The following is a 27,110-nucleotide window of genomic DNA, read 5'->3' as shown; positions in this document are numbered from 1 at the left end:
AATAGAAGATACAAACAAGCCTACACACTTCAGTATATTTAAAGTCATAACTTTTCAACAAGTACTCTGGATTAGCCATTCCCCGTATAATCAATTTTGAAATATTTCTCACTTTTTCTCTGCTCTCAGATCCTGTAACTTACACATTTTTATTCTCCTCCCTCATCTTCAGCCCTTCCTCCCCAAATTTTCCTTTGAATCAACAGTTTTGTTATTGTCACATCTGCTTTGGAAGAGAGCAGAGAGCTGTGTGAAGCCTACAGTCCCTAATTCACCCTCAAAGTTCAGTTATATGGAAAAAGAGTGCACAGAATAATTTCTTTTTGAGCATGAACCTGACAGTAATGAAACATTCTTAAAGTCAGACATTACCAGTGAGAAAGAGAGAAGCATATAAAATAAGGTTAAAAATTGAGAATAGAAAAATACTATTTTTTTTTTTAAAAAAAACTTCCATTAGCAGCATCTTAAATCAAATGAGCAAAATGAGAAACACAGAATGAAAAAAAAAACAACCAAACAAAAAAACAACCAACCTTTAACTTCCTAGAATTAAACAGTTTGTGCTTCTGAGATGTAAACTGGATGCAGGTTTCAATTATTTGTCTATAATTGGCCTTAAAAAGTCCAGATTTATAAAGGGCAAGTAACCAGACTATATTGTACCTTAAGAACAGTGCAACAAATTTATTAAGTAAATGCTGAATGGCTGCCAGAAAACATGATTAATAGGAGTTTAATATACTCTTAGGTCCTGAATAACTATTCACTGCCTTCACTGAAGGCAAAAAAACAATAACGAAGAGAAGATGACTGAAATAAGAACTACCACATTGGGCCAGATCAAAAGTTCACCTATAGCAGCTTCCCTTTAAGCACTTCCTACTGGCAACTGTCATAAGAAGAATATAAATAAGAGAAGGTACATCCTCATCCTCCCAAATAAGCTTCCAGCAATCTAGGGACTTCCAGCTCAGAAAGCCTATGAACAAGTAGTTGCAGTCAAGCCATCACACTTAATAGCCATTGACAGCCACGTCCTCGAGCAATTTAAACAAATGCATGCTTTAAAGCCTCCACAGCATTATATTTTATAAATTTCCCAAATACAAGTTGTACAAAAAAAGTATTTGTTTAATATTTATATCTGATAACTATGAATTTCATTACACTGTTAAAGAGCTAGACTTTATTTATCTACCTATTTCATGCCGTTCCACCTTGAAATTCTCTATCTCTATTTCCTTCACTCTCCTTTTCTAAGCGCTTTTCAAGGTCCTACACAAAATGGCAAGGGTCAGGATGCCCTTTCCCAAAGCGGAGAGCCAGAAGTGGGGGGCAGGAGCACTCCCTTCTGCTTGCTGTGCCAGCCACTGTTGTTGCTCACTCCTCCCAGCCCTCCCAGCAGGGTGCAGGGGACCATGTCCAGTAGGCCAGCCCACTCAGCTGCCCACTCCTTTGCTCAGCTGGCCCAACCGGTGTCCTCGGAGCTGAAAGGAAGCACCCTGCAGACCTCAGATTGCACTCGCTTACGTATACTATAATTACAGCCACTATCCAGCCACCAAACTTCACTGTACTTGAACCCAACAGTGCAGAGCTACACGAGCTCTTTGAAATAAAATACAGCAAGTCCCAAATCTGGAACACCAACCCTCCCCAAATCCACACACGTACTGAGGCAAGCAACAATCCCACTGAAAAGAGAGTAACTTTCTCATGTTTTAAATGCAGCCTCATGTTTTAAATGCAGCAAGTGTGTAAGAGCTTACAGTACTCACTTTCTGCATGAGGAATACCCAAAAGTTTTAAGAAATTAGAAGTGAGAAATATTTTCAGAACAGAAGGTGGAGGTAAATTAACCAATTTAATCGGTACATTAAAGTGAAGCTATTTCTGTAATGGTCCAAACAAACTCTTTATGGTAACTGTACACTTGGCACAAACCAGGCTTGGTGATTGACAGGTATACTGGAATCTCATTTTCATGGTTCAGATTTCTGTGCTTTCAAGAGCTCAGTCTTGTTCTCCTACTTCAGAAACAGAAGTGGGAATTGGTATAGGGAAGACAGAAACGCTCCACTTTGAAAGATAAATTCATTCATTTTGAGTGCACAGGAGGACAATAGGGCCATTCAAGCACTATACAAAGTGTGCTGGCAGCAAGACCAAGCAGTATCTTTTTGGAATATGAATTATTTTACTCCTATAGACTGAGAGCCCATTGTTCCAGATAGATTAAGCTCTGTGTTACTTTCTGACAAACGAAGAAAAGCTTAAGAAGATTCAAAAATACACAGAGAAAGCTTCTTTTTTAAAAATATACATACATCTTAAATGCCTGTATTTATACTACCTCGATGCACTTGAATAGAAATTGAAAAAAACAGGTGACAGTTTGAGCTTTTTACAAGAAAAAACACAACTTCTTTACAGATATAATAATAGATCAAAAGTATTCACTAAAGAGCACAGTAGGCTGAAAATACAAATGGGGAAAGTAGTTAACTATGGGTTAAGTATTGGCTTTCTGTTGTTCCTTCCTGAAGGAGGAATGATTATAACATACAAGTCCTGTTGCCATTATCATCCTTGTCTGAAAGGCACAGAATCTATGAAAACCTAGGCATCTTTATGAAATCCTTAAATCTGTAATCAGGCTCTGACTCTTGTGGCCCTCAGTCAAAGAAGAGGCCCTCTCTACAGAACCACTCTTCTTCCTGTAAAGAATAATATTTATTCTTTTCTCTTTTTCCTCCTTCCACTCACTTTTGGAGGAGGAAACTTGGGATTGCATGCTTGTTTGCTAATATGATCAAGTCTAAATTCATCTGAACACAGGAGATCTAGATCTGCATTTACTTCTTTAGCAGCTACATTCATTTCCATAAAGGTACGATTTCCACAATGTGTAAGTTGATTAAAAAAACAAACAAAAACAACAAAACAAAACAAAACAACAACGAAAAACACATCAGCACAAGTTTACCTTTCCCCAACAGACAGAAATAACTCCCAAGTTTTGTTTTACAATTTAACTACGTTATTTTCTCATTAGAAATATCAGAACATATTTTTGTCATGTTTTTGCTGGAGGATTAAGAGAATAAAAGAAACAGCATGGAAGAAGGAAAATTGCTGCCATGATGTCAGGAGAACATATAATTTTATATACATATGTATATATACGTACTCACATACATGTGTGTATACAGGTATATATATGTAGCATATTTAGAAGGTACAGAACTCATTGGTACACAAAGTGTAAACAGTGAAACAGTACTGGTGTATATTGGGAGTAACCCAGTTTTGCAAACTGCTACATCAACAGTATTCTAAGTGTCCACCAGTTCTCTTCCACTGAAATCATGACCCCTGGGCTTTTTTGTTGTCTTTGGCTGTTAGATCTTGGCCTTGCAAGAGGTGAGAGTGTCATACACGTATGTATGTATGAGACAGTAATGGTAGAAGATACACGATAATGCTGCACGAAAAATATACGTTGCGTATACATGCATATGCACATTTATTCATGTATACTTTTTTTTAAAACAAACAAACAAAAAAATCCACCTTTCTTACTATCCTACTTCTGATTTTTAAAAGGTCTATCTGTATACGTGACCCTACTTTTGTCCTACTGTCCACACACAGAAGACTCTTGACCTTTAAGCACTGTGTTTCTGATAGGAGTTCCAAAATACGACCTTACATTCTTCCTTGAATCCACCCTTGCTATTTGCAATAGCTCTTTAGGTTTACTTTGGGGAAGCTATCACAAAGTTTGTGACTATTACACTAAGACATTTCTGAAAGACCTAAGAAGTCCCTTAGCAATTTAACATGATTTAAACTTTTCTTTCATTCTAGCCCCATGGCATTTGATTCCCTTCAAACAGCCAAATTATTCCAGAGAGATTAAAAGCCAATAACCAGAATCGTTTCAGATAAAGCAATCAACTTCCCACCCACACTCCCCTTCACTGTAGGTACAGAGTTCAGCCTTTCTAGTTAGAAAGGAAGACTGATTTCTCTATCAGGTGGGAAAAGCTTCTTTCCATGTTAATAAAAAATTAAGATATAAATAAGTATCAGAATCTGAGAAACAGTGACTAGTAGTGCAGAAATTGCTTTGATGATATTAATGCTTCTCCACAGTTTATATTGATTTCCTCTCCTTTTCAACTACACTTAGGCTTAGCCTTCTCAGTTAGCTGTCATAAGCCTCTAAAGATTCGAAAAGTCTGATGTCCCTTATCACAGCTTAAAATCTTTTAATATAGATTTTAGGTGATAGTTAAATATCACAGGTTGGAATCAAAACTGCCATGAGTAAATACAGATTTACTCTTATGGTCTTCTTAATGAGGCCTCAAAATGAAACCTCAGTGAAGTATACAGTATATAATTACAGAAACAAGAAAATTAACATGAAGTTTGCCAACTCAAGCCCTGATGAACAAGAAGATGCTAGAAATGACGCAGTCTGTGCATGTTAATTCCATAGCTTTGTGCTCATCTATTATGATATTAATTTTATGTTCTTTACTTAGCTAAGAAAAACTCCTATGTCCCATTACAGAACACCTGAGAATGATTCAGTCTATTATTGCAAAATATTTTGTTGAGATAACCTGACAACCATAATTGTAGAGACTAAGAAACAAGAAAAAAACAAAAGGTGAGAGTGAGAAGGGGCACTTCAGGTTAGCTCGTCAGTGCCAAGCACGGTAGGCTTGTTTGCAGTGGAGTGTACTGAATGTGCTACTGGAGCACGATCTCCCATTTTCATTATATTAGAAAGAAATCTAGTATACGTACTTTGAGGTGGCTCTATGATGAAAGCCATTACATGAGAAGTGGGGACAATTGTGAGATCTCTTTCAAATCCATTCCTGACTAACACACTGAGGTAGTTACATCCTTACACGTAACGTGAATAAAAAAGTTACACTCTCTTTATCCACTTACTACAGAAGTGATTCATAATCCTCACTTCGGCAACTAAGTGTGTGAGTTTTCAAGTATAAATACCATTTTCACTATGAATACCACTTGCTTATACACTATCAGGCCCATGCTTTGCATGCTGTATGGGATGATCTAGGACACATGAAGATAAAAGCCCCCTTCCTGTAGAGACTATAAAAATACAAAAAAAAAGGAGGATCACTTAATTAATGTGACTGAATACTATTCTGGAGAGTTAGCTCTTATCTTTGCCTTTGCCAATTTCTACTCAGTGCAAATCAAAAGCCTTAGCATACAGTCATTTCACTGTACATTTTTCATTTCCTAGTTCCTGACTTTATGCTCTAGGGTTTGATTTGCAGAACTGCCGAGCAACTGGAGCTTCAGCTGAAACCTGTGAATACAATATTTTGAACAGGTATAGTCTGACATGAAACTCTTCCCTCCCGACCCTCATAAAAGATAGAGAATGTAAAATATATGGATACTTGAATCATTTGTTTCTCAGAACTGTGTGGTCACATAGACTAGACAATCATGTTCTATTACTTACAAGGAACTGATGAAAAATAAATTAATCATTTCTCTTCAAATAGCCAAGCACAGCAATTACTGATCATTTCACATTTACTGGCAAAAGATTCATTCTGTAAGACACTTTTCAACAGTGTGCAATAAAAAGGCATGGGTTATTCCATTAAAAGAAATTAAAATTATCAAGCAGCTATTAGGTAAACAATTCACTGAATAAGGTGGCATTCCCATGTAAGAAAATAGCATGTTATAAAATCTATTGCATAATAAATTACATGGATACAACTGGATGAAATTAAAGCTTTAGAAATAAGCCCAATTTTCTCATCTCTAGGTAGGGTGCAACAACATGTAATCATGGTCATGTTATTATAACACAGATCTTTGAATTTTCACAGGTTTTTAGCTCAGATCTCCTCAAAAATTAGGTTTACATAATCACGGGAACATCTATCTCCTTACCTAACCCCAAATAACACTTAACTCTAGATATATGCTTGACTTCAATTGCATTCAACATAATAGCAGCTGTCAGAGATCTCAAGTCTTAACAAGATTTCAAGAATGCAAGTCAGAGCAGAGGATGCAGACTAAGTTTGCTCTCTCCCTTCCTCTTCTCCTCAGTCCCAGAAGGAAAGGCTTTGAGGTCATGTGGTCACAGTGAATTAAGACAAGATGATACAATCAAAGAAATGTTCAAAGACAATGGCTACAAGTAAATACATAGTAAGGTATAAGCCCCAATTTCTTAGTTTTCAAAAACAAGACAAGATGATCACAATGAATAAAAAAGCAACAGTTATAATTTCAAACATGCAGAAGTTTCTCACTTGTGCAAAAATATGCTGAAGGAAAAAAAAAAAAAAAAAAAAACAACATCCAGCAACCATGCTCTGCCATTACAAATAACTGCTACGTATGCAATTTAGTGATGGACCAGTAACCTTTTCATCACTTCTGAAATCACTTCTATGAGCTGTTGCATCAATGTATGCAACTGAATTCTAAGTAGGGTTGTATATTTTGACACAAAGCAATTGAGAGCTATTACTGGAAGGCAGAACTCATCTCAAAACCATCTCAAACTCACACACTGTTTTAAACACTTCTGTACTGAGCACCCAGAACACCTCTTGCTAAGGGAAGGACATTTTTAAACATCTCTATTACCAATAAAATTTTAAGCAGCCATCTGGAGTCTTCTTTAAGAGTGATTCACAACTGAAAACCTTCTTGGAAGATTTATAAAGACTGCTCTCTGGAGACCACAAAGATCTGTATATTTTAAAAATACCGTGTACACTACGGTTTTCTGAATTCACATCTTATAATTGTGTTGTGAAGCTTTACACACACACACACCCCTAAGATCTCGTTATGTATTCATAGCCCAGACAAACAGCTAACAAACTGCTTGAACTCCTAGAGGAAGGACAGACTCTGAACACTTTTGTGATATTTTAAAATTTGGAAGGGTGTAAAATTGATGACCCTCTTCATAGATTTTTTTTTTTTTTTTTTTTTTTTTTACAGTAGTGACTGGACAATAGAGGAAAAATAGTAGGATACCTCCACCCCGGCAAAAAATCCCCTAATGAACCAAGAAAGTATCCAAGCAATTGGGTTCCTTTCCTCCAAATTTACTCATGGAGATAAACATGTGTGATGTTGAACAGTAAAAACATATAAAAAAAATCACTGAACAAGCACAAGGCTTTTACTTACTGATCGCAAACAGAAAGGTGATAACACTATATATACTGTACATAAAAAAAAAAAGTTTGGTTTGTTCAAAAAAAACAAACTTGCTGACTCCTGTTTTTTTTTAAATAAAATTTAACTGCAGAATTATAGTTTAGAAAACATTTAGAAAAAAATATTTATGATTTTCTCTAAGGAATCTCATCTCTAAATAATTTTTTAAATTCAAAATATTTATGAAGGACAATTAAACAAAAGCAAACAACAACAAAACCAAAAAAGTTTCAATGCTTTCTAAAGTGCCATCCAAACTTCAACTATGAAGGGCATTTTCACAAAATAAAAACTAAGTCTGTTGTTTTTGAAATACTCTCAATTCCAAACTTACCTCATTTTTATCATAACTGGATCACCACTGCATTTCCCTTCTGATGTTAATAAAACTGGCAGCTTAGATTTCTGATCCTATGAAACTGAATGGCCCTTTGAGATGATGCAGATTGCAAGACAACACACCAAAAAAAGCCTTATTAGGAGCATTTTAATAAAGCATGGAGAGCTCTGGATTGAGCTAACAATACCTTTTCCAGCTAGGGAGATTTTAGACACCTGCTGCTCACGCAGCCATGAAGTGAAAAGTTGTACTTTAACAAGTGACGTTATGATCTTCAGTTTAAGACAAAAAATAAGCTAAGGAAAGCATAAGCCCACAACAAAAGCTTTTGGCCAGATGGTGTAAATTCTCATCTGTTTAAAACATATTCACCCTAGCAGAAAGGATACATTAAAAACCATCAAAGTTCAGATTTGCATGAAGTTTGAAGTTCAAGTACTTTTGAGATAACTGAACCAAAATAGCTAAGTTTTGTTCTTGTGAAAAATATAAATGAATACCTATTTATCAGAAGAAATATATTTTGAATGTGGACACATAGGCATATATAAATTGAAGAACATGCTTTGGACACCACCGAGGTACAGACATTTTCTAGAAGCCAGTTTAGAGCAGAAGCTTCCCACTGCTATCTACAACCAAAAGCCTGGGGGACAAAACTAGAACTTGTGAATTCTTCACACTTCTGTAATTTACTCTAAAAATAGTGAAAGTACTGAACCAACAACAGTTTTGCCATACATTCTGCCATGCCTAGACCAAGAGAGGGCTGATGCCATTACAGCAGCAATGGTCTTGATAAGCAAGAATCCTTCCTAAGAGAGTCAGTCATTTCAGAATTTTCTCTCCTGGGAAGATGTTCTTCTCTTATTTGGTTCAACAAAAGAAATATATAAATCGTATAGTTATAAGATATACATATTACACTAACATATTATGCATATCTTATAAATTTATATAATTAGATATTATTATATAGATAATAACAACACGACTTGAATCATATATACTAATCTGTCTTTGTGAGGCAAACAAAATATGAAAATACCTGATGAATGTATGAAAAGTATTTGATTTTTTGTAAGCAAAATCACTAACAGAGCCATACAGTTAATGTTTAGCAATTATTCATTCTCCTATTTGCCTAAACTTTTTGTCATGCTTGTAACGATTCCACATAAAGAAAATACTGCTAGTATAAAAAGAAATATGAAAAGAGTTTCACAAATCAATACACTTTACAAGTAAGTAAAATTATTTTTACTATTGAAATAGTCAAATTCAAATGCTCAGATAGTTTACTTAAGTCTTCCTAAATAATAGATTTTATGAGCTCACATAAAAAAAACATAGCTATGTTTCTAGGGATTTTTTTTTTGGACTTTCCAATGGTTATTAAAGTTAAGAACAACCATCACAGCTATGCAATTTAACCAAAGGGACTCACAACTCAAACAGTAATCCCAAAGAATTAAAGTGTTTTTGGTTTTGTTTTATTTTTAAAATATAGTTGAAAATAACACCATGATCAAGCACTAAAACATCTGCATTGCATTCACACTTCAGGACCAGGTCTGGAATTCATAGTCTCACTGAACCAAAATGTCTGCATCTTGATTTACATGACAGTCTATGTCTTTAAGAATCTCAGTCTTATAAAATTCAAAAACTATGAGCTAGAGGCATGTTATATAAAGTCATGTAAATCTAACCTTGCAATGAAATTATTTTCTGTTAATGAGAAGCAAAAGCTAATATCCATCAGAAAAAATACAAACTGTACACTCAAGCATAGGGCAAATTTACACTACAGCACATACTATGGCAAATTAAAAGTTATAGAAAAGAGACAATACAGTCCTTCCCAATAACCCTTATATTCTGTACTACACAGAGTTAGGTGGTAGAAAGAACCCTAAAAATTACATAACAAACTATCTCTGTTTACAATTTCTACATTTATCTTCTGTGGGTTCTTCTTGACACAAGATGAACCATACAGGAAGGTCTTGCAGGATCCAGAATAACCTACAGCTATGCGGCTCTCTTGTAGCGTAATGATGCTGCTCATTTCCTACACTCCTTTCACTTCCTAGGTAGCTCACTGCCATCCATCTCACACAAGGAATAAATAAAACTTGCTCATCTGAATTTTAAGACTGAAAAATTCAAACCTGCCAAGAGCAATGTTAAGTTTGTCTCAGTGCACATTCTCAGGGTGGGGGAACGGGGGTTGATCGCTGCTTGAACTGATATTCTAAAACCATTAGCATACTCTGAGAAACATAGCAAATAGAAACTTCTTTCACATTTTGCAAGTTTACAAATTTACTTTTTTATTATGGCATGATTCTGAAAGATGTTTAATAGAACACTGAAGATATTTTGATACATACAAAAATTACTATGTTCAGATAACAGAAGATGCTTTACAAATCAGAGATTAGCAGAGAGCAGCACCTACAGTGTCAATTTGTTCATGGAAACAGACAAAAAACTGAAATCCTCTGCAGTGATTCACAGGCATATCTAACAGCAACATCCTGACCTAGACACCAGCAAACTGAACCCACTTTGTACACAGCAAAGCACAGCTAGGAAAAAGCTGTTCTGGCTCATAACTAATGGTACGCAGGTATGACTCTTCACACAGAAGTTGTATCAAAACTGTAAAGGCTTGATCAAGATAACACTGTAAAAATATAAGCTTATAAGCAGTGAAATAGAATTAGAATGATAAAATTGCTCCATTTCAGGATATTCAGAAACACAGCAGCAGTATTTTGCACCAGTTGTACATACAGGTCGGGAGGCTTGTAACACCTTATGATTTTTGAGAACAAAATCTTCCAAAAGAAATGTCCTTTTGTATTAGCAAGGATGGGCAACTGCAATCTGCAAACACACTGATGTCAGAGGGAGGTATATTTTTCCCAGTATGACCACACCATTTAAGAAACTAGGACGAGCAAGAATTCAGGAATGAAACAAATACTGCACAGAAATCCAACACTAACAAGCCCACTACTAATGGCAAAGCTCCAATTGACATTCAGAAATTTGGAGATTCACCCCAGGTATCTATGCTGAGACAAGTGACAGCTTTCTTTAAGCTGTCCTGAATACACTGAAAATGGATCTTGAACTTTTCCATTTACAAGGACAAGTAGATTGAACACAATCTGCACAGACCTCTTAAGATTAATTTCAAAATACACCTGCATGCAGTGCAGGAGAATGAAGTTTAGGTCTACAGATGAAAGACCTGCAGAATTAGAAGACCTGAACCACTGCATCACAGAATCATGCAGAACTACAATGAAATAACATCTGGTTTTGGAGCTACAGTTCCATTTTTTTTTTCTCCGTGGTACAACTCCAGTACAGCTCCACCAGTATGTATCAAGAAACATATTTCTGATGTGCCATCCCACACGAGTAAAAGAAGGATGAAGAAGCAGAGCCTCTGAGCTTTGTGTAGATGTAACCCTTTTACTCCCACATTAGCATTTCCTGGTGAGAACACCAACGAAGTCATATTTCACTTCTAACTGCTGACTGTATACATTAACTCTAAGCAAGTGCAAATACCTACAATCATCCTCAAATCAGACTTCTAAGTTTTATGTGCTGCACATTGCCAGTAAACAATGAGAAAAGACTAAGAAAGTCATGTATCATATGTTTTTAGCTGTAAAAAAGAAGCGAGAAACCTGTAAATTCCTAATACACAGAAATTATTACAGAGCATACAGAAAACACAGAGAGACAGCTGATGTATCTATTTAGTGTGAAATAAACCCTTTCTAGATAAGCCAGAAAAATGTAGGTATCTCTGCTGTGTTTATCTGTAGGAAACGAAGTAAGCCAAAAGATCCTAGAACCCCCCCCTCACTTCTCCTTGTTAAGAAAAGATGTGCAAGGTGAAACAAACCAACCTGGAAATCAGAATCCATCTCCCACTCAGGGAATCAGTGATGACCAGCCAGCACTGTTTCCTTCTCTTCTCTTATGGCTACTCAGAGGTCTAATGAATTTTGCCTTGATCAATTTTTCAACTTTTGTTATGACCCCCATATCCTGGCTCATCAGTTTCCTTGCAGCCCAGTAAGCTGGCAGCTGCTCAGTTCCTTCAGGGGAGAGAAGTGAGAGTCAATTGTAATAATGGGCTGCAATTATTCCTGGATTGCAGGAACTGAGCTGCTGTTGCTGACTGCTGTCATTTTATCTGCCTTTGAACTTCTTTATGACCCCATGGCAAAGAATTACAGCCCTCGGCTGGAAAAAACATCACACCTCTCATCATCACATAGCATCCTGCAGAGCCTCTCCAACAAGCGCCAGCCTGGCTGAGTGAGGAACAGGAAGCACTACACAAAGCCACATTAATTACAGTAATGCAGCCACGCTGCTTCAAGCCCTTTTTCAAACCTCACTCAGATATCTGTAACACAATGCTGCATGCCACAGTCTACCGACTACAGACGTATAAATGGGGACAAACGTAGTACAGTAAACATAGACTCCTCTCTGCCTAGATGCAAAAGTTTGGAAACCTTCACGATTTGAAAAAAGTTGAAAATGCAAGAGGCAGACATCAATTCTACCATAATCAAAATGGAGTTGAACCCACTGGCAGTAATATATATTTAAGACAGCCTAACTCACCTTAAACAGAAAGAAATGTATGAAAGCTGTAATATACTGTTCAATATTAGATAATAGTGTAATCCCAAAAGGGATTGACAAAGTCAATAAACTGTTTATCTTCATGCAGAGGTACAAAATAAAGGTAGATTACAGTCCCCAAAAGGCAAATCAAAGTCATTTGAAATAGTCAAAACATACTTATAATCAGTGGGAATAACTTAAATAAAATAAGTGAGACTTCCACCTCTTATTTTCTGATTCACTAATGAATATCTTCCCTATTATTCAGTCTTTTTCCTTCTCGATCACTGCCCAGTTCGCCTCACTCCCAATTATTTCAGCAACCTCCAGCCACAAGTGAAGATAACAAAGGTCAAAATTTAATGCATGAAATGTTTTTCAAAAGTGTCTTTCATAGCAGTAGATATCAATCAATAATTCTGGTGAATCTCTGGGGATAGCCTGACCCACATGCTGAGACTGAAAACACTTTTGACTTTAATTTTCCAGAAATGTCTATAATCTATTGATTCTAATGATTGAATTTTTAAAACACGCCATCTCTAACAAGATACTATTTTGCATGCAAAATATTTGAGAGGAAGAACTTAATTTAATAACAATGGCATTGAAGTGTTTCATGAGGCAATAATTCAGTTTGAGTTGATTAAGTTCAAATTTGTTGGCCTAGCGATTTATTAACCGGGGACAGAAATTACTGCTGAAAAAGCACACTGGGGTATTCCCCATATTCTTACTATGCTGCAAACCATAAATCTCCTTCCTCTTACTGTAAGGATGGTGCATTTATTTAGAATAGTTTGTAGATATATGATAGTGAAGTAAAGAAAATAACTTTATTATCTGAAACAATGTCATGCTGCTCCAAAAAAAAAAAAAACACACAGAAATCAGAAGTAACGAGCAACAACTTATTTCATCCAGAAGATGGAAATGTCACTTCAGCTATAAAGAGATTAAATTTCCTCAGTATTTTAAGGATCATCTTTATAACGCTTATTTTAAACCATCCGCTGTTCATAGCTGATGAAAATGTAGATAGCCTGTTCTATAAAAACAACTAAATTACAGTGTGATTTGTTTCCATTCAGGGTATTTTTTTTTTTTTTTTTTTTTTTTTTTTTAGTCCAGCAGTGATTTCAGCCTGCTCACTCTCTCCACTGCCAGGAATAACACTGTTCACATTTTCGGTACATGTTGTGCATAAGACAGCAGGTTTGGAACAACTGTCCACTGGTTGGTTGTAACAAAAAAAAAAAAAAAAAAAAAAAAAAAAAAAAAAAAAAAAAACGTGGGGAGTGAAGGAGTAGAAAGGGAAAAAGAGGGGAGGAACTAAAAATTCTGGGCATCTCAGGCTCCAGTGATCCTTACTCTGAATTAATTCCAACAGAGGTTAGAGTAGGACCACCCAATCTTAAAAGTTACCATGAAGAAACAGAAATCCACAGATGTCAGAACAGCTTTCTCCATGAACACTGAGCTTTGTATGCCTGTCCAGCTCCGGCAAGCTAAACACATTACGATCGATCACCTGCTTTTAAGAGCTTGGGGTTCTGGACATGACAGTGCCAGTTACAAGGCACATTACTGAATTAGAGGCATACTCTCTGGTCTCCTGCTGGTGCATTCTAATCCATTTGCTTTCGTATTGCTACCGAGGAGAACACTTTAATCATCATCAGGTGACTGTCAGTGTTCATCTGATCATACTCAACACAGATTAGGCAAACCTTTAAGAATATTGCTTCCCCCTGCAGATTGGGCAAACAAGTAGTTTAACGTTCATAGAAGGATATTTATACAACTTAGCCCTTGATTATATAGCAAAACAACAAAAGTTAATCTCAGAGAAGATTCATAAACTGAACTTAGTTAATTAAGTTGCAACAGTCTTCAAAAATGCCAAGTCTATAACAAAAGATGCAAGACGTAGTTTAAAAATTGTAAAAGCATATTACTTAATTAGGTAATGGATTCACATACACTACCATAACATATGCCCGTGCCTATCTTTACATTTGTTGAATGAATGCTTCAGTGAGGATGTGTTGTCTACGCTGCCTCAGAAATACCCTGCACTTCATTTTTATGACAGCTTTGTAACTTTACATAATTATTAATATTTCAGCTATACTAAATAGTTTAATACCTGAAATAAAGGATACAGGCTGAGGAAAAACAGTAATCCACGTTAACCACTGATACGTCTAAAGTTACTCCTTTCCCAGATACGGCAATTGCATTGAAGTAACCACAAATTGGAAGGGACCCATGAGGATCACCAAGTCCAACTCCCGGCTCCATACAGGACCACCCCAAAATCAGGAATGACCAACATTTTTTCATCTACTTATACTATTCTTTGTCAAATTCTGTTTTTCCCTTTCCTTTGTCCTTGCTGAACAAGTATGAACTTTTAAAGAGACGAGCAAGAAAGTTCTTAACCATAAAATGACAATCCTTGAAACTTCATTACAGAGACTGCTGGTCAGAAATCTCAATTATTTCAGTCCAGAAAACTCAACCTCTGTGATTAAACAGAACAAATCAGAAGATATGTTAGAAGATATCTTAGAAGATTGAGCTGTGTATAAGATTAGGAAGACAGAACTCCAGCAAAAGATGAACATAAAACCACAGATTGATAAGAAAATTGTATTTTGCATTGCCCTTCATTTGAAGAAGTAGAAGTAAACCAAAGCTATCAAGAAGTTCTTCAGCAGGTCTCCTATTATCTGACTGTTTACAATTAAACAGGAATCAACCAGGTGTAAAATAACATTCTATCTGTATTTAATTCCATAGGATCTTGAGCTATTGAAAACGAGACACACTTCTACTTTTCCTTTTTTCTTCTTCAATTTCACTGATCTCTAACATTGTTACACACATGAAAAAAGAAATCACTCCATGTATATATATATATAAATATATATATATATGTATTTGTATGTGCACACACTGGTTATGCAATCTTTCAGGTTCACCAAACAAACGGTTTGTATGATTTAAATTAATTATTAAAAAACATTAACCTGGTCTACCGTTATAAACGAAAGCACACATAATAGCATTCTGCTTCTAATATCAAGGGCTTTTGATCCAGTAGATTATTTTACCATGAAATTTGAAGCTGAGCTAGTAGCTTTTAAATGCAAGTAACTTCTATAGTGATGGATAATGTTCTCAGTTAATTCCAGTACTCAGAGGAAAATAGGTTTTGCAAGTCTGCATTAATAGTTTTCTTATTACAAGAAGACCTAAAACCTTCTTCAATTGTTCACATATGTGCTACGCCACACTGTGAAATCCTTCTTCTTCATAATATTTAAATCATAATTTTCTTCAGTGCTAGTATTTACATGATCAAGGTAGCTAGGTGTATACCTATTAGTCTTCCAGAAAGCTCAACTGAGCATTACTGAGAAGATAAGTTTGTCATTTCCCTTCCTCCCTCCCTACCCTCCACCTGAAATCAAATTAATTATGAAGCTTTTCATCACTGTGGAAGCATTAGGCTTTCTACCACACTTCACGATTGCTTTAGGTGTATTTACAGCTCAGCGATATCTTAATAGCATAAAAACAAACACGGCAAAAAACACTCACATAGGCAAGTTTTAATTAAGCTGCATACAGAAGAGCTCAACATTAACTCTTAAATGTTCACTGAGTAATATTCTGCCCTTCATGTTCTTTAATATCTTTAACAACCTATGACAACACCCCAGAAAATTATTGTATGAATGTAAAATGTAGATCTTCCCTGTATAGATGGGCTGGTCACTGTCAGATTGTTTTTCTCTGATTCAATCGCATTCAAAGCGTATTATTTTAAACTCATTTTTTAGGGATTTGCTTTGTTTTTGAAGCAGGATACAATTAGTTGAAATCTGAAGTAGGAATAGTCAGAAAAACAACAAAACCTACATACATGTAATTCCTGTAATCATTCTTTCACTTCATACTGCAATACTACACACAAGCAAAAAAAAAAAAAAAAAAGCTTTCTAAGAAGCTTTCTTACAGAATTCAAGTTATTTCCTGTTTCGTTATTTCTGATGTTATGCACAGCAATTGATCTTTGACATGTTTTCAAGTGCGGAAAACTGGAGTGAACTGCAAGCCAAGAAACTGCTGGAAAATTAGGAATACAACTTTAATCTATCATCCCTGCTAGAGCTTGATGCAAACAACTGTATCTAAAAAAAAGGTTGGATCATTTAAGATCAAATATAAGAAATGGACACAAAACACTTGTTCACATTAATCTCCTCCCCTCCAATATATATCCTTGAATTTTTATATGTACATTTTAACATCTTGCTACTTCAAAATTGTACAAATCTGTAAAGAGGGAAGCCTGAACAAATTAAAGAAGGACAAAGGAGGGCAAATGGTTATATATTTTTCCATCACCTCCATATATTTAAGGCATTCCATACCAGGTTCATTCATATGTTTGTAAACACTTTTAAACATAGAATCTATCAGCAATCAAGCAGGCAACTTTCTTTAGAGAGCTTCCCAGTTATCATTACCAATAACAGCTTACCACCACACAAAAAAAACAACCTCCAAAACTACAGGTGTTTGTTCTCCAGGTGGGGCGGGATGGATTATTCTTTTTCTCTCATTTTTTTTCCACCACTCACAGTAATTCAACATTCCACTCACCGCCCCATCCCAGTGCACATCAAGCACTTCTCCTCTTCTTCTCCCCTCACACAGCCCATCAACTATTTAAAAGGTCTTCCCCTTCCTCCTCTAGTTTCTTCTTTTTAATCCCCTACCTTTTTCTCTAGCTTCCTTTCCAAAACAGTCAGTAGCTTCTGTTACACACTAACTTCACAACAGCTTTCAAGTTTTAAGTAGCATCCACTAATCTCAGCTGGCACTTAAGCTACTGCTCAGGGCTCTTCATTAGCTCTCAGAGTCTTTAAGCAATTATTTTGCTTTCTACTCAACTTACATTCAATTCCTTTCATACTGCTGCTGCCATCACCTTGGACTCATTCAGTATTCACAAATTATCTCAGTAACACAATGAAGAATCTAAATACAACAAACACATGCACGCATCCCTTCCACTTTTACTTTACTCCCACTCCTTCAGATGGTCAAGCCTGATCATCAACACTGACTTCTTGTTCTACCTGTCTTCCTTTTCAGCTCCCCCCATAATAGTACCCTTTGCCATCTTCTGCCTGATTAATATCATTTCCTGTAGTACATTGTTTGATGTTGTCCAGTTTTACTTTAAATGCACCATTAGCATTAGAGAGGAAATGAAAATTATTAGGTACTATCTTAGTGGTTCATTCAGCATGCATAAACATTCCCATCTGTCACAGAGCAAATCATTTCAATTTTCAACAAAACCAAAAACCTTCTGAAATCAATAAGAGCACTGAGCCAAAATGCAACAAGAGGTTTTTGATGAGAAATGGATAGTATTTCACATACATAACAAAATACTCATCACTATTCAAGCTCTAACTTGGAGTGCATGCAGGGAAAAAGTTGTAAATAATCATGGCATGCAGCCATACATACTATTTCCTCATCTTTATATTTGGCAAAGTTTCCTCAAATACCCAGAAAATGTATCTATTTTGGAACCACTGAAGGCAGTAACAAAGAGGATCCCAAGTTCTCTTTATCAAAGCCAAATTCTCGTGCAAACACTGTGACATGTACGCCCTTCCCTTACTTTAGCTTTACCAGTGAAACTTGAATACACCCCAACGAAGAGTGTATTTTCTGGCAGACCAGGAAAGCACATCACAGCCCTTCTGATGGTCACTGAGGGGAGGTTATCACTGGAACCATCACAGCAGCCTGACATTTCAAGCCAATGTTTGAGCTGTCATGAAAGATCAGATGACATGTTTTTATTTAAGCACGAATGATTTTGAAATAGAAATGGGAATTTCAGCAAGTTGCAGGTTGAACAAATTGATTCTGTACGATCTATTTTTCACTTCTGCTCCAGAGAGGAAGTTTAAGAAATTCACAGTACATAGAGAGTCAAAGAAATTGATGGTTTCTTCCCAGCACTATATCACTGCCAGAAGCACAGGCTAAACCAATCACTTTTTAACTAGAAATGGGCCTGAGACATGATGTTCTGATCTCAATCTGAACTTCACAAAGTTCATGTTGGTTATGCTAGGATTTGGCATTTGGCTTAGGATCTTCTTCGCTTTTAACAATGAAGAAAAAATCTTTTAAAGTACCAGTGGACTCTCCTCCATCAAGTTTAATAGAAATCAATAAATCAGCCTGATCCGATTTCATTTCAACATTGTAAGAAGTCTAAATAGGTGTCTTTTAGCACTAGAGTTATAATAAACCCCTCTAAGTCTCTTTGGGTGTAGTTCTAGTATGGATGTGAATTCCAATATGAGCAGGATTCGAGGACTTCCCTGGACGTATTTGCCTGGTAATTACCGGCTGAAGCACAAACTTGAGACCAGAAATGATTTTTAGAACACCATTGCCCTCTGCTGGATTAGCTCTGCGTTACTGGGCTTTTCTTCAATGAAACAGTGAAAATAATTCAGTTTTCAACTTGAAAACAAAACACAAGAGGCATTGAGAGAAGAATCACATTCTATGAAAGCTTAAAGGAAGAAGCTATTTCTCTTGATTTCCAAATAGGCACAAGACCCATAAAGAAAGAGACATTTGTTCAAACGGAGGATCTAACAAGAAACCTCTTAGGACCAGTTGATATTTTTGGTTTTAAGTAAACAAGCTTTGGAGATAAGCTGGTTTTGCACCATTTTTCATAATTTTCATTCAAGCAGAAGGAACTGACAGGCTGACAGCATGTATAAGCTTCATCCTGTTTCAGGGCTTGATTTTACTTTGCCTTCTGCTGCACTGCAGTCAGTGATCTCTGCAGAGCATCCATATAGCAGAAGAGAATAAACATCTTGCAGAAAGGCTGTGTAAGGGTGTGCTTTCGTGATCAGCTAAAGCAAATCTAAGTCAATGATGTTGAAAGGGCACAGCTGATATAACTCACCATACAGCCTCACAAGCAATTGATTGAACACATGCACATACAAAAATAATAATTAAAAACATATGAGAAAAAATTGATAAGGAGAACAGTATTAGATTGTTTTAACTAGTCATAATCTGCATCCTGAAAGGCAATAACAGAGCAAACAAGAACCCTTTGATAGTGAATGGCTCTAGAACAGTTTTCTATCAATGCACACAAAAAAATAGATCAAGCAAAGTGAGCAGATCTGGGAATGCCCTATGCCAACAGAGGAAGATCAAGGGACTATTTAAGACATGAAAGATACTCTCCTTATAAGCAGGCAGAGAAAGAAAGAAGGAAGAAAAAAGAAATCAGCGGGCACTGCTAGTTGCAAATGACCTACCATGCCTGAAGAGAAACTCCTCCACTAAGTCTATATTCCTCCACTAAAGTTTGTCCAGCAGTCAAGATCAGAATATCCATAAGGGAGCACTCAAAATCATTCAGGGACATAAACTGAAAGCAGTGTTGATTCTGAAGATCGAAGTGGCTCATTACAACAAAAATCTGCAGAGGAATCTCATAGATGAAAATGCATGGATTCTCAGTGACAAATTACCTGGAAAGTTGTTTTGTGTTTTTTCCTCCTTAAAGACCTCTGGCTCTGGACTTTACAGAAATAAACTAACCGGTAGATCACCTACCCATTACAATAATCAAGATAGGATTTAGGTATAGCTGTGCTCAGCTATGAAGACCATTTCCTCTCCATAGAGTTCCTCTCCTAGAGTTCTCCATAGTTCCTCTCCAGCCAAACACAACTTGCAGGCTTAAATTCAATGAGATGTAGCCCATGCACATTTGATAAAATATTATTTGTCTAAATTATTCTTTTAGAGTTTCCTTATAGCTACAGGAAAATAAAAAACCATAAATTGCACCATATTTTTCAATCAGTTGGTTGTTGACTGACCACAAAGAATGCGCATGATACATACAATTTCCTCAGGAGAAAAATAAGTAGAAATAAAAAAATAAATAAAAATATTTCTCAGTCTCAAATTTCCTGCCACTGGAAATTTCCTAGGGAAAAATAGCAAGATCTAACGCTGAACATTATGTGCTCTCTCTTACAGATGTATCTACATAATTTCACATAGAAAAGAGAAACAGGTTAGGAAGTAAGATCAGCAACAACATGACAAGTTACTGAGAACCCATTCACATTTCAAACAAGAGTTTGCCTGTACACAAATTTGAGAGAACACAAGAACAAGGCACGTAACAACACTTCCCCCAAACACCCCCTGCCCCCCTCAAGTTCCAGCAATCTGAGGGTCCTTGATTTCCTTACATGGAAATACCTTTCACTCAACCTCCTGCAAAAGATTTTTGTTCTACTAGTTTGCACAGCCACTCATTGAATCCAATTATCCCCTATATCTACAGCATCCTAGAGAGTTCCACCGTTAACTGCATTACATCAGAATATACTCGTGTCCAAACCAAAACAACAACACAACACCTAGATTTGGGAGCTGGAATGACACAGCTACATCCTATGTGTTTTTGTTTTATTTAAAACATTGGGTTCGTTTAAAATATTACAGTGCACAAGAGAAACGGGTCAATTTAGGTTCTTAAAAACACACAGAACATCAGTTTTGAACAGTTAGCTGAAGTATCACTTATATACCACAGTGTACTTCCATGTAACAGTTTCTAGAGCACTGTATTATAGGAGGACAGCAAAACCAGTGCACAGAATAAGCCTCCTGAATTAGTAGAGTACTTATGACACATACTTTTAAGAGTGAATTAATCCCAGCCCTGCCCCTAACCTGTTGTGACACTCAGGGCTTTTCACTTCACCTCACTACATATTCGGTTGTTTCCATTGTACAACAGACATAATGATCCTTCTCCTGCTTTTTGAAACCTTCAGAGAATTGCAGCAATAAAGCACTACATAAAAAGAGGTATGCATTTATATTGAAATGCACCTATTCACAAAAAGCCATCAATTTCTAACACTAGTTAAATCATTTTTATAAGCATTCATTCACAAAAAGCATATGAAAAATTTACCTGCTCATTTTTGCAGATCCACACAGTATTCCCCTGAAGTAGAACAAAGATTTTGGCTTTGTATCCTTTCAGTTCAAGATATCCACTTTTCTCAGGGGCAACAGATGTTCGAGACTGAGAGTGATTATCAGACTGAGACTTCAAGGCATTGAGTATTGTATTAACCCAGTCATTCCTTTCTTCTAAAGAAGAAAAAAAAAAAACAGACAAAGATAGGTTATAGGTTAAGCAGCAGCTCCATTCTCTACCACATTTGTTTTTCTGTTCTTCCTACTATGCTTTGCTGATTGCTGGTACAGCTACAGCACATCAGAGAGAACATACACCTTGAAGAGGTGGAGAGGGAAGGGAAAAAAAAATAAAGAGGCAAAAAAAAAAAAAAAACACAACTCAGGAGCCCGTATCAGTGGAGATGTTAGCAAAGATATCCACTCAACTCCCAACAAACCAACACAAATTTGAACTTATGCAAAGCGATGATCAAGATTTTTGAAGTCATGTCTACTAGTTCTGAGATGCTTAATTTCGGACAGCTTAAAGACTGAGGTGGCATATGGTGACTGAGGTGACATACAGGCGGCATGCTCACCTTCTGGAAGCCCAATCAACAGGAAAGAATTACAGAAATTATGTAAGCAAAAACCAGGGAGCCTAGAAAAATCTCTCGCTGAACACGGAAGCCACCCCCAATGCTATTCTGTTTGGCCATGCTTTTATGCAACAACATTTGGCAATTCACAGTCTATTCCATTAAGGTGTAGTGGTTAAGCTTGATATTATCACGGGAGCTGAGTAGTCAAGAAAATGCATGTTAGAATATCTTCTGTATGCATTATTAATTTAGCATCTTACAAATACATGAACACAAGCAGGTGAAGTAATAAAGCTCCACTCAGTCTCATACACTATGTTCAGATGTTTCACCAGACTACGATCAATATACTTTAACGTTGAATACATTGAATGAATTAGACTTGCCCTATGGGATTGAAATATCATGAATATTTCAACTCTGCTCTGAAAGATTCAGGTCATGAAATATGTGGGGGGCTGGGGAGAAGTTCTGTATATACTGTTCACAGCATCTTTCAAGTAGAAACAATCAGTGCCCAACACTGCAAAGAGGACCATTGAAACAATAACATGCTCACTTCATAAGTGTCACACGTGAAAGGCACCAGAAAACAGCCTGAAGAGGAAAACAGCAGTTGGACACACCAGCACAGGGTAGGTAATCTAAGTGCTCCTCTTAGAAGTACAAGGGTTTTTTGTTTGTTTGTTTGTTTTTTAAGTGTTGGAAAGTCTTTAAAAGTAGTTTTAAAAGGTCACCTTAAAATACTTAAAAGGTCACCTTTAAATACTTAAAAGTATTTAAGTATAGTATAATATCACGTTATGCTAAAAGTTCATTTTTTTTTTTTTTAATAGCATTTGACTCCAATTAAAATAACACACCTGAGCAGATGATGCTCTAATTCAGTACTGCTACATATTTAATTTTTTTTTTGCCCCCAAATGCTCCTAAACTTCCTAAAGCACTACATACGGAGTTTTCCCTCTATATACTGAGATCAAAACAAAAATACTGTGTTTTCAATATACCAAACAAATAACTAATCAGCACGCTTAAAGCCAATAAAATTAGCACTATAATGTCACAGATTGTGGACTGGCACTCGTACCAAGGGATGCAAATCACCAAAGTCAATGACAGTATTCCATGTTTTTATACTCCATCAGAAATAAAGGATAGTTAATATACAAGGTCCACGGGATGAAATATGTATAAAGGTCTCCATTTCAAAGTATTTTTAAAGAAGTTGAGTACTCTTGGAATAGTCCCAGAACAATTTCCAACCACAAATCCACAGAAGGAATAGCATCAAGTAACAGTCTGTGCACATACCCAAAAGCAAGCAGGGTTATTCACATAATTTATTATGAACATATCATCTAGCTCTAAACACAGTAAGGACTGAACTATTTGTACAACACTCATTTCTAACCTTAAGTGAACAGCTTTACAGACAGGCCACTAGGTCCAAAGACAGTTGTACAGTTGTATACATTCAATTACAATTCCATTTTCAAGCAGTTGCTCTGAATATATTTTATATATCAGTGTAAATTGTTAATGTCTTTACAGTATTCAAATGCAACATCCATAAAGCAAACTATGGCCACACAAAAAATACTGCACTAAGGTGGTTGTGCTCCAATTAGTAAAAATAATAAAAAAAAATCTGGAAGAGAAAGGCAAAAATAATAAAAGTAGACCTACTTTTTAACTCAGCTAAGAGCATAAAAATGCCTGAAATAATTTGAGCCAGACCTGGTAAGAAGGATTTGTTCACTGATGTTGCACTCCTGTTACAGCCTGCAGCGAATGTTTACAACCAAGCTATAACCCATAAAAATGGGATTTGATAATGGAAATGCTTAGAGACCCTTAGCTATAATGGGTCTGGCATGTACTGCTGTAAATACATATTGCATATCCTTTTTTCTACGTATTCCATTTTATTTCATTGTTTCCATAAATAAGTCATACATGCACTGATATTGATTCTACATATTACAGCAGTAGGTTGATAAAGCATTAGAGTAGAAGGTATTCTAACTTCCCTTTCACGTTTGTATTCTCTATCAGTATGTGGCTGAAAATACTGTATAAGGCAATAAATAAAGACACACAGAAAAATCCAGATTTTCTCTGATCACATCATCACATCCAAGCCATCAACTTCATTGTTGCTCTTCATCAATTTTATATCAAGTAGTGACTCGGAACAGATGGCTGAGAGCACAAAGACTATAAAAGCTGCTAGTGAGACCTGAGGAATCCCCAGAAAAATCCATCTTTGGAAAGAATGAGGGAGAATGAAGAGCTGGAAAACAGTATTCTCATTTTGATATTTTTAAAGTGTATTTCAGCTCTTATTGCAAAGCATATAGTTACCTCTAGTTTCACTTCATGAGCCCAGAACAGCTGGATTCCAAAACTATTTCTCACAATGAGTTATATTTCACAAACAGAATTTATCAGCAGTGACAACATAGCTTTCTAGCAATCATTAGAATTACATGTTTTCTACATACCTTCTTTATCTACTCGAAAGACGAAAGTCCTATGGGATGTAACAACTTCAAATTTATTCTCTCCATGAACTCTTACTGTTGCTATAGCAGAGAGCAGTATTATTCCCTTTGAGAACACTTCCTATAATAAAAACGCAATAGAAATAGTTAATAACTTTCACGGAACATTAAATGTCTCCCAGGTAGTATTACGCACCATGATGTTTTGGATGTTCATATCCTAAACTGTGCTGTGCTCCTAGAAGTTCACCATTTATTATTAACAAAATTGCATCAATTAGTAAACCACTTCACAACCCACACATAGCCCACTTCATTGTTACGTGTCTATGCACACTTACAGCCTTCTAAAAGTAAGTAAAATTCCATGGTGAGATATAATGCATGTGAGAGATATAACTTAACAAGTCATCTCATGACTCTGCTATAGCAAAATGCAATTTTTTTTGTCTTAAATTTACAATTTTATGCCAAAGTAAATTGCATTGAGTATCTCACAGATCCTTATACATACACACTCTTAACTGTAAAACAAAATCGGGCAAGGAGGGGAAAAAAAAAAAAAAAAGTGCTTTCTCTAGGTAGAAAATTCCAGAGAATTTATATGTTCCTTCCCCTATTCATTCAGTGTTTAGCAAATAAGATTTTATTATTTTATTATTTTTATTTATTATTTTATTATTTATTAAGCACTGATTTTATCTTTGCACTGAAGGAGGGACAACAACATGCAAAAGTCCATTGCCTTGTCATTACTAACATTACTCGTGAGGAACCTCTAGCTTGGATCAGGTGGATACTTTTTTCCTAAATGAGAGAGGAGGAAAGCGATACCTTAAAAATATAATTTGACATCAGAACAAATTTTCCCAAAGTTTCCTAATTTGCAACTTGGAATCAGGACAACTAAACTTAAAACAGCAACATAGGAAAAGTGAATTGCTACCAGAACTTTCTCCAAGTCCTCTGGTCGTCTTTTAACCTAATCAGCCTAAATGTTACAGGGCAATGGGTAAGGGCAAGAAAGCCCAAGCAGACATTCAATGCTTTGGAAATACATCTGCACAATTCCTGGATTACAGAGTTGACACTGTTCCTCCTGTCCCCAGTATGCTTTGATCAATTGTGATTTTTTTGACCACAATAATTCAGATATATTGCTAAGATTTACAATCCAGATGCAGTAAAATTCCAAGAGGCAGCTCCCCATAAAAAATTTGTATTGTAATAACTTTCCTCTTGAAGCATAAATTATTATAATAGAGGAAACACTGTGAATGCTAAGTATGGAGGAGACACACAATATACATTTTCTGTTTACTGAGTTTAGTATAACACAGATTTTCATCAAATTCACACTTCTGTTGTTTTGCTTCTACACACTAATATTCATCAATGAATACTGTTTGAACAACTGCAGTTTAGTAAAAGATATGAAAACAGTGAACATGTTACCCAAGAGCTACTCCATCACTCAGAATTATCTGTGTTGCGCATGTATTTTCATTATGGCTATACTTGTTTGAAGACAGACTTGAACGCAGCTATTTGTTAAAGAAGGTTGGATATTGCATTAACTCTCAATGGAAAAACAAACATTACAGATTCTACTTCTAAAAGTGTTCAGATATAATTATATTATGGTGTTTGCAGGCATCTACTGGTTGTATTTGGTACTGTAAGAGAATAATTCAGACTGCTTTAAGTCACAGCTGCTTTATTCTACCTGCTTTGAAAATTTTCAGTCTCCTTTTAAGCTGAGTACAGTTTTGGTTTTGTTATTTAATCATCCTTTTTAAAGCTTTGTTCTCCCCAAGGCATATGTATTTTCAAATACCGTCTAAACCACTGTAATTTCTCAATCTTATTTCTACAGCAGCGTCTGTTCCACATGCGAGAAATGCCTACTCTTTGAAACAGTGCAGACAAGAAATTAGGTGATTTAAGAAAACAGAGAAACAACAACAAAAACACACCCAAGAACCTTGCAGATATTTCTTCTGTTACCAGGTGGTCTAATCTACTTATAGGGCTGCTAAAAATTCTCTGATTAAACAATTTTCTAGTCAGGAAAAAAAGAAAGTTTTGTTGAGAACATCTGCTTTGATGAAAATGTTTATTTTCAAATACAGCCCAATGGAGCCCTACCTTACCAGGTGTGTTTCTGAACCAGACTGAAAGATCCTGGAAAACATAGTCCTGCACTGTTTTGGCTTTCCTTCCACAACAGATAAAACATGACCTAGTTCACAAACAACAGTGATTGCCCTGTTTGGCAGCAAATTTCATTCTTTGTTATGCTTACATGCAGCATAATGCAACAAAATAAATTTCTCCATATGAAAAGGCAAGACTTTACTAAATCACAAATAGGATCCCAAGATGTTTTTAAACACAAGTTTTGAATATCACCATCAGTTTTGCTTTACCATAAAGTACATGTTAGAGCATCAGAGTTCTCCTGCCAAAACCAGGAAAAACTTTGAAAGAAGTCCTGCACATACTGTATATTTGAAAAGAATTCTGAAATTACACCTTCCACTCTCCAGCTTGCTCTCACTTCACTTGACCACACTCTGTTATGACAAAACCACACAGGATATTGCTGTGACCACATCAACTTGCTCAGAACCATGAATACAGGAGAAATGA

General features: G+C 36.0%; 1 protein-coding gene across 1 annotated transcript in view; it reads right to left on the bottom strand.

Moving 5' to 3' along the window:
* The window catches only part of ARAP2 (ArfGAP with RhoGAP domain, ankyrin repeat and PH domain 2), a gene marked incomplete at both ends in the record, with an annotated part of 116,143 nt that overhangs the window by 66,709 nt on the left and 22,324 nt on the right, over nt 1-27,110 (bottom strand). Inside the window, 2 exons of the mRNA XM_084285721.1 lie at nt 21,360-21,541; nt 24,459-24,579. Of these exons, the coding sequence (XP_084141847.1) occupies nt 21,360-21,541; nt 24,459-24,579 (303 nt within the window). The remainder of the gene's footprint in view (nt 1-21,359; nt 21,542-24,458; nt 24,580-27,110) is intronic.

Source organism: Netta rufina, assembly GCF_964035555.1.
Source record: "Netta rufina genome assembly, chromosome: 4".
Classification (NCBI taxonomy): domain Eukaryota; kingdom Metazoa; phylum Chordata; class Aves; order Anseriformes; family Anatidae; genus Netta; species Netta rufina.
Note: the sequence above shows the minus strand (reverse complement) of the source record. Positions and strands in the feature narration are given on the sequence as shown.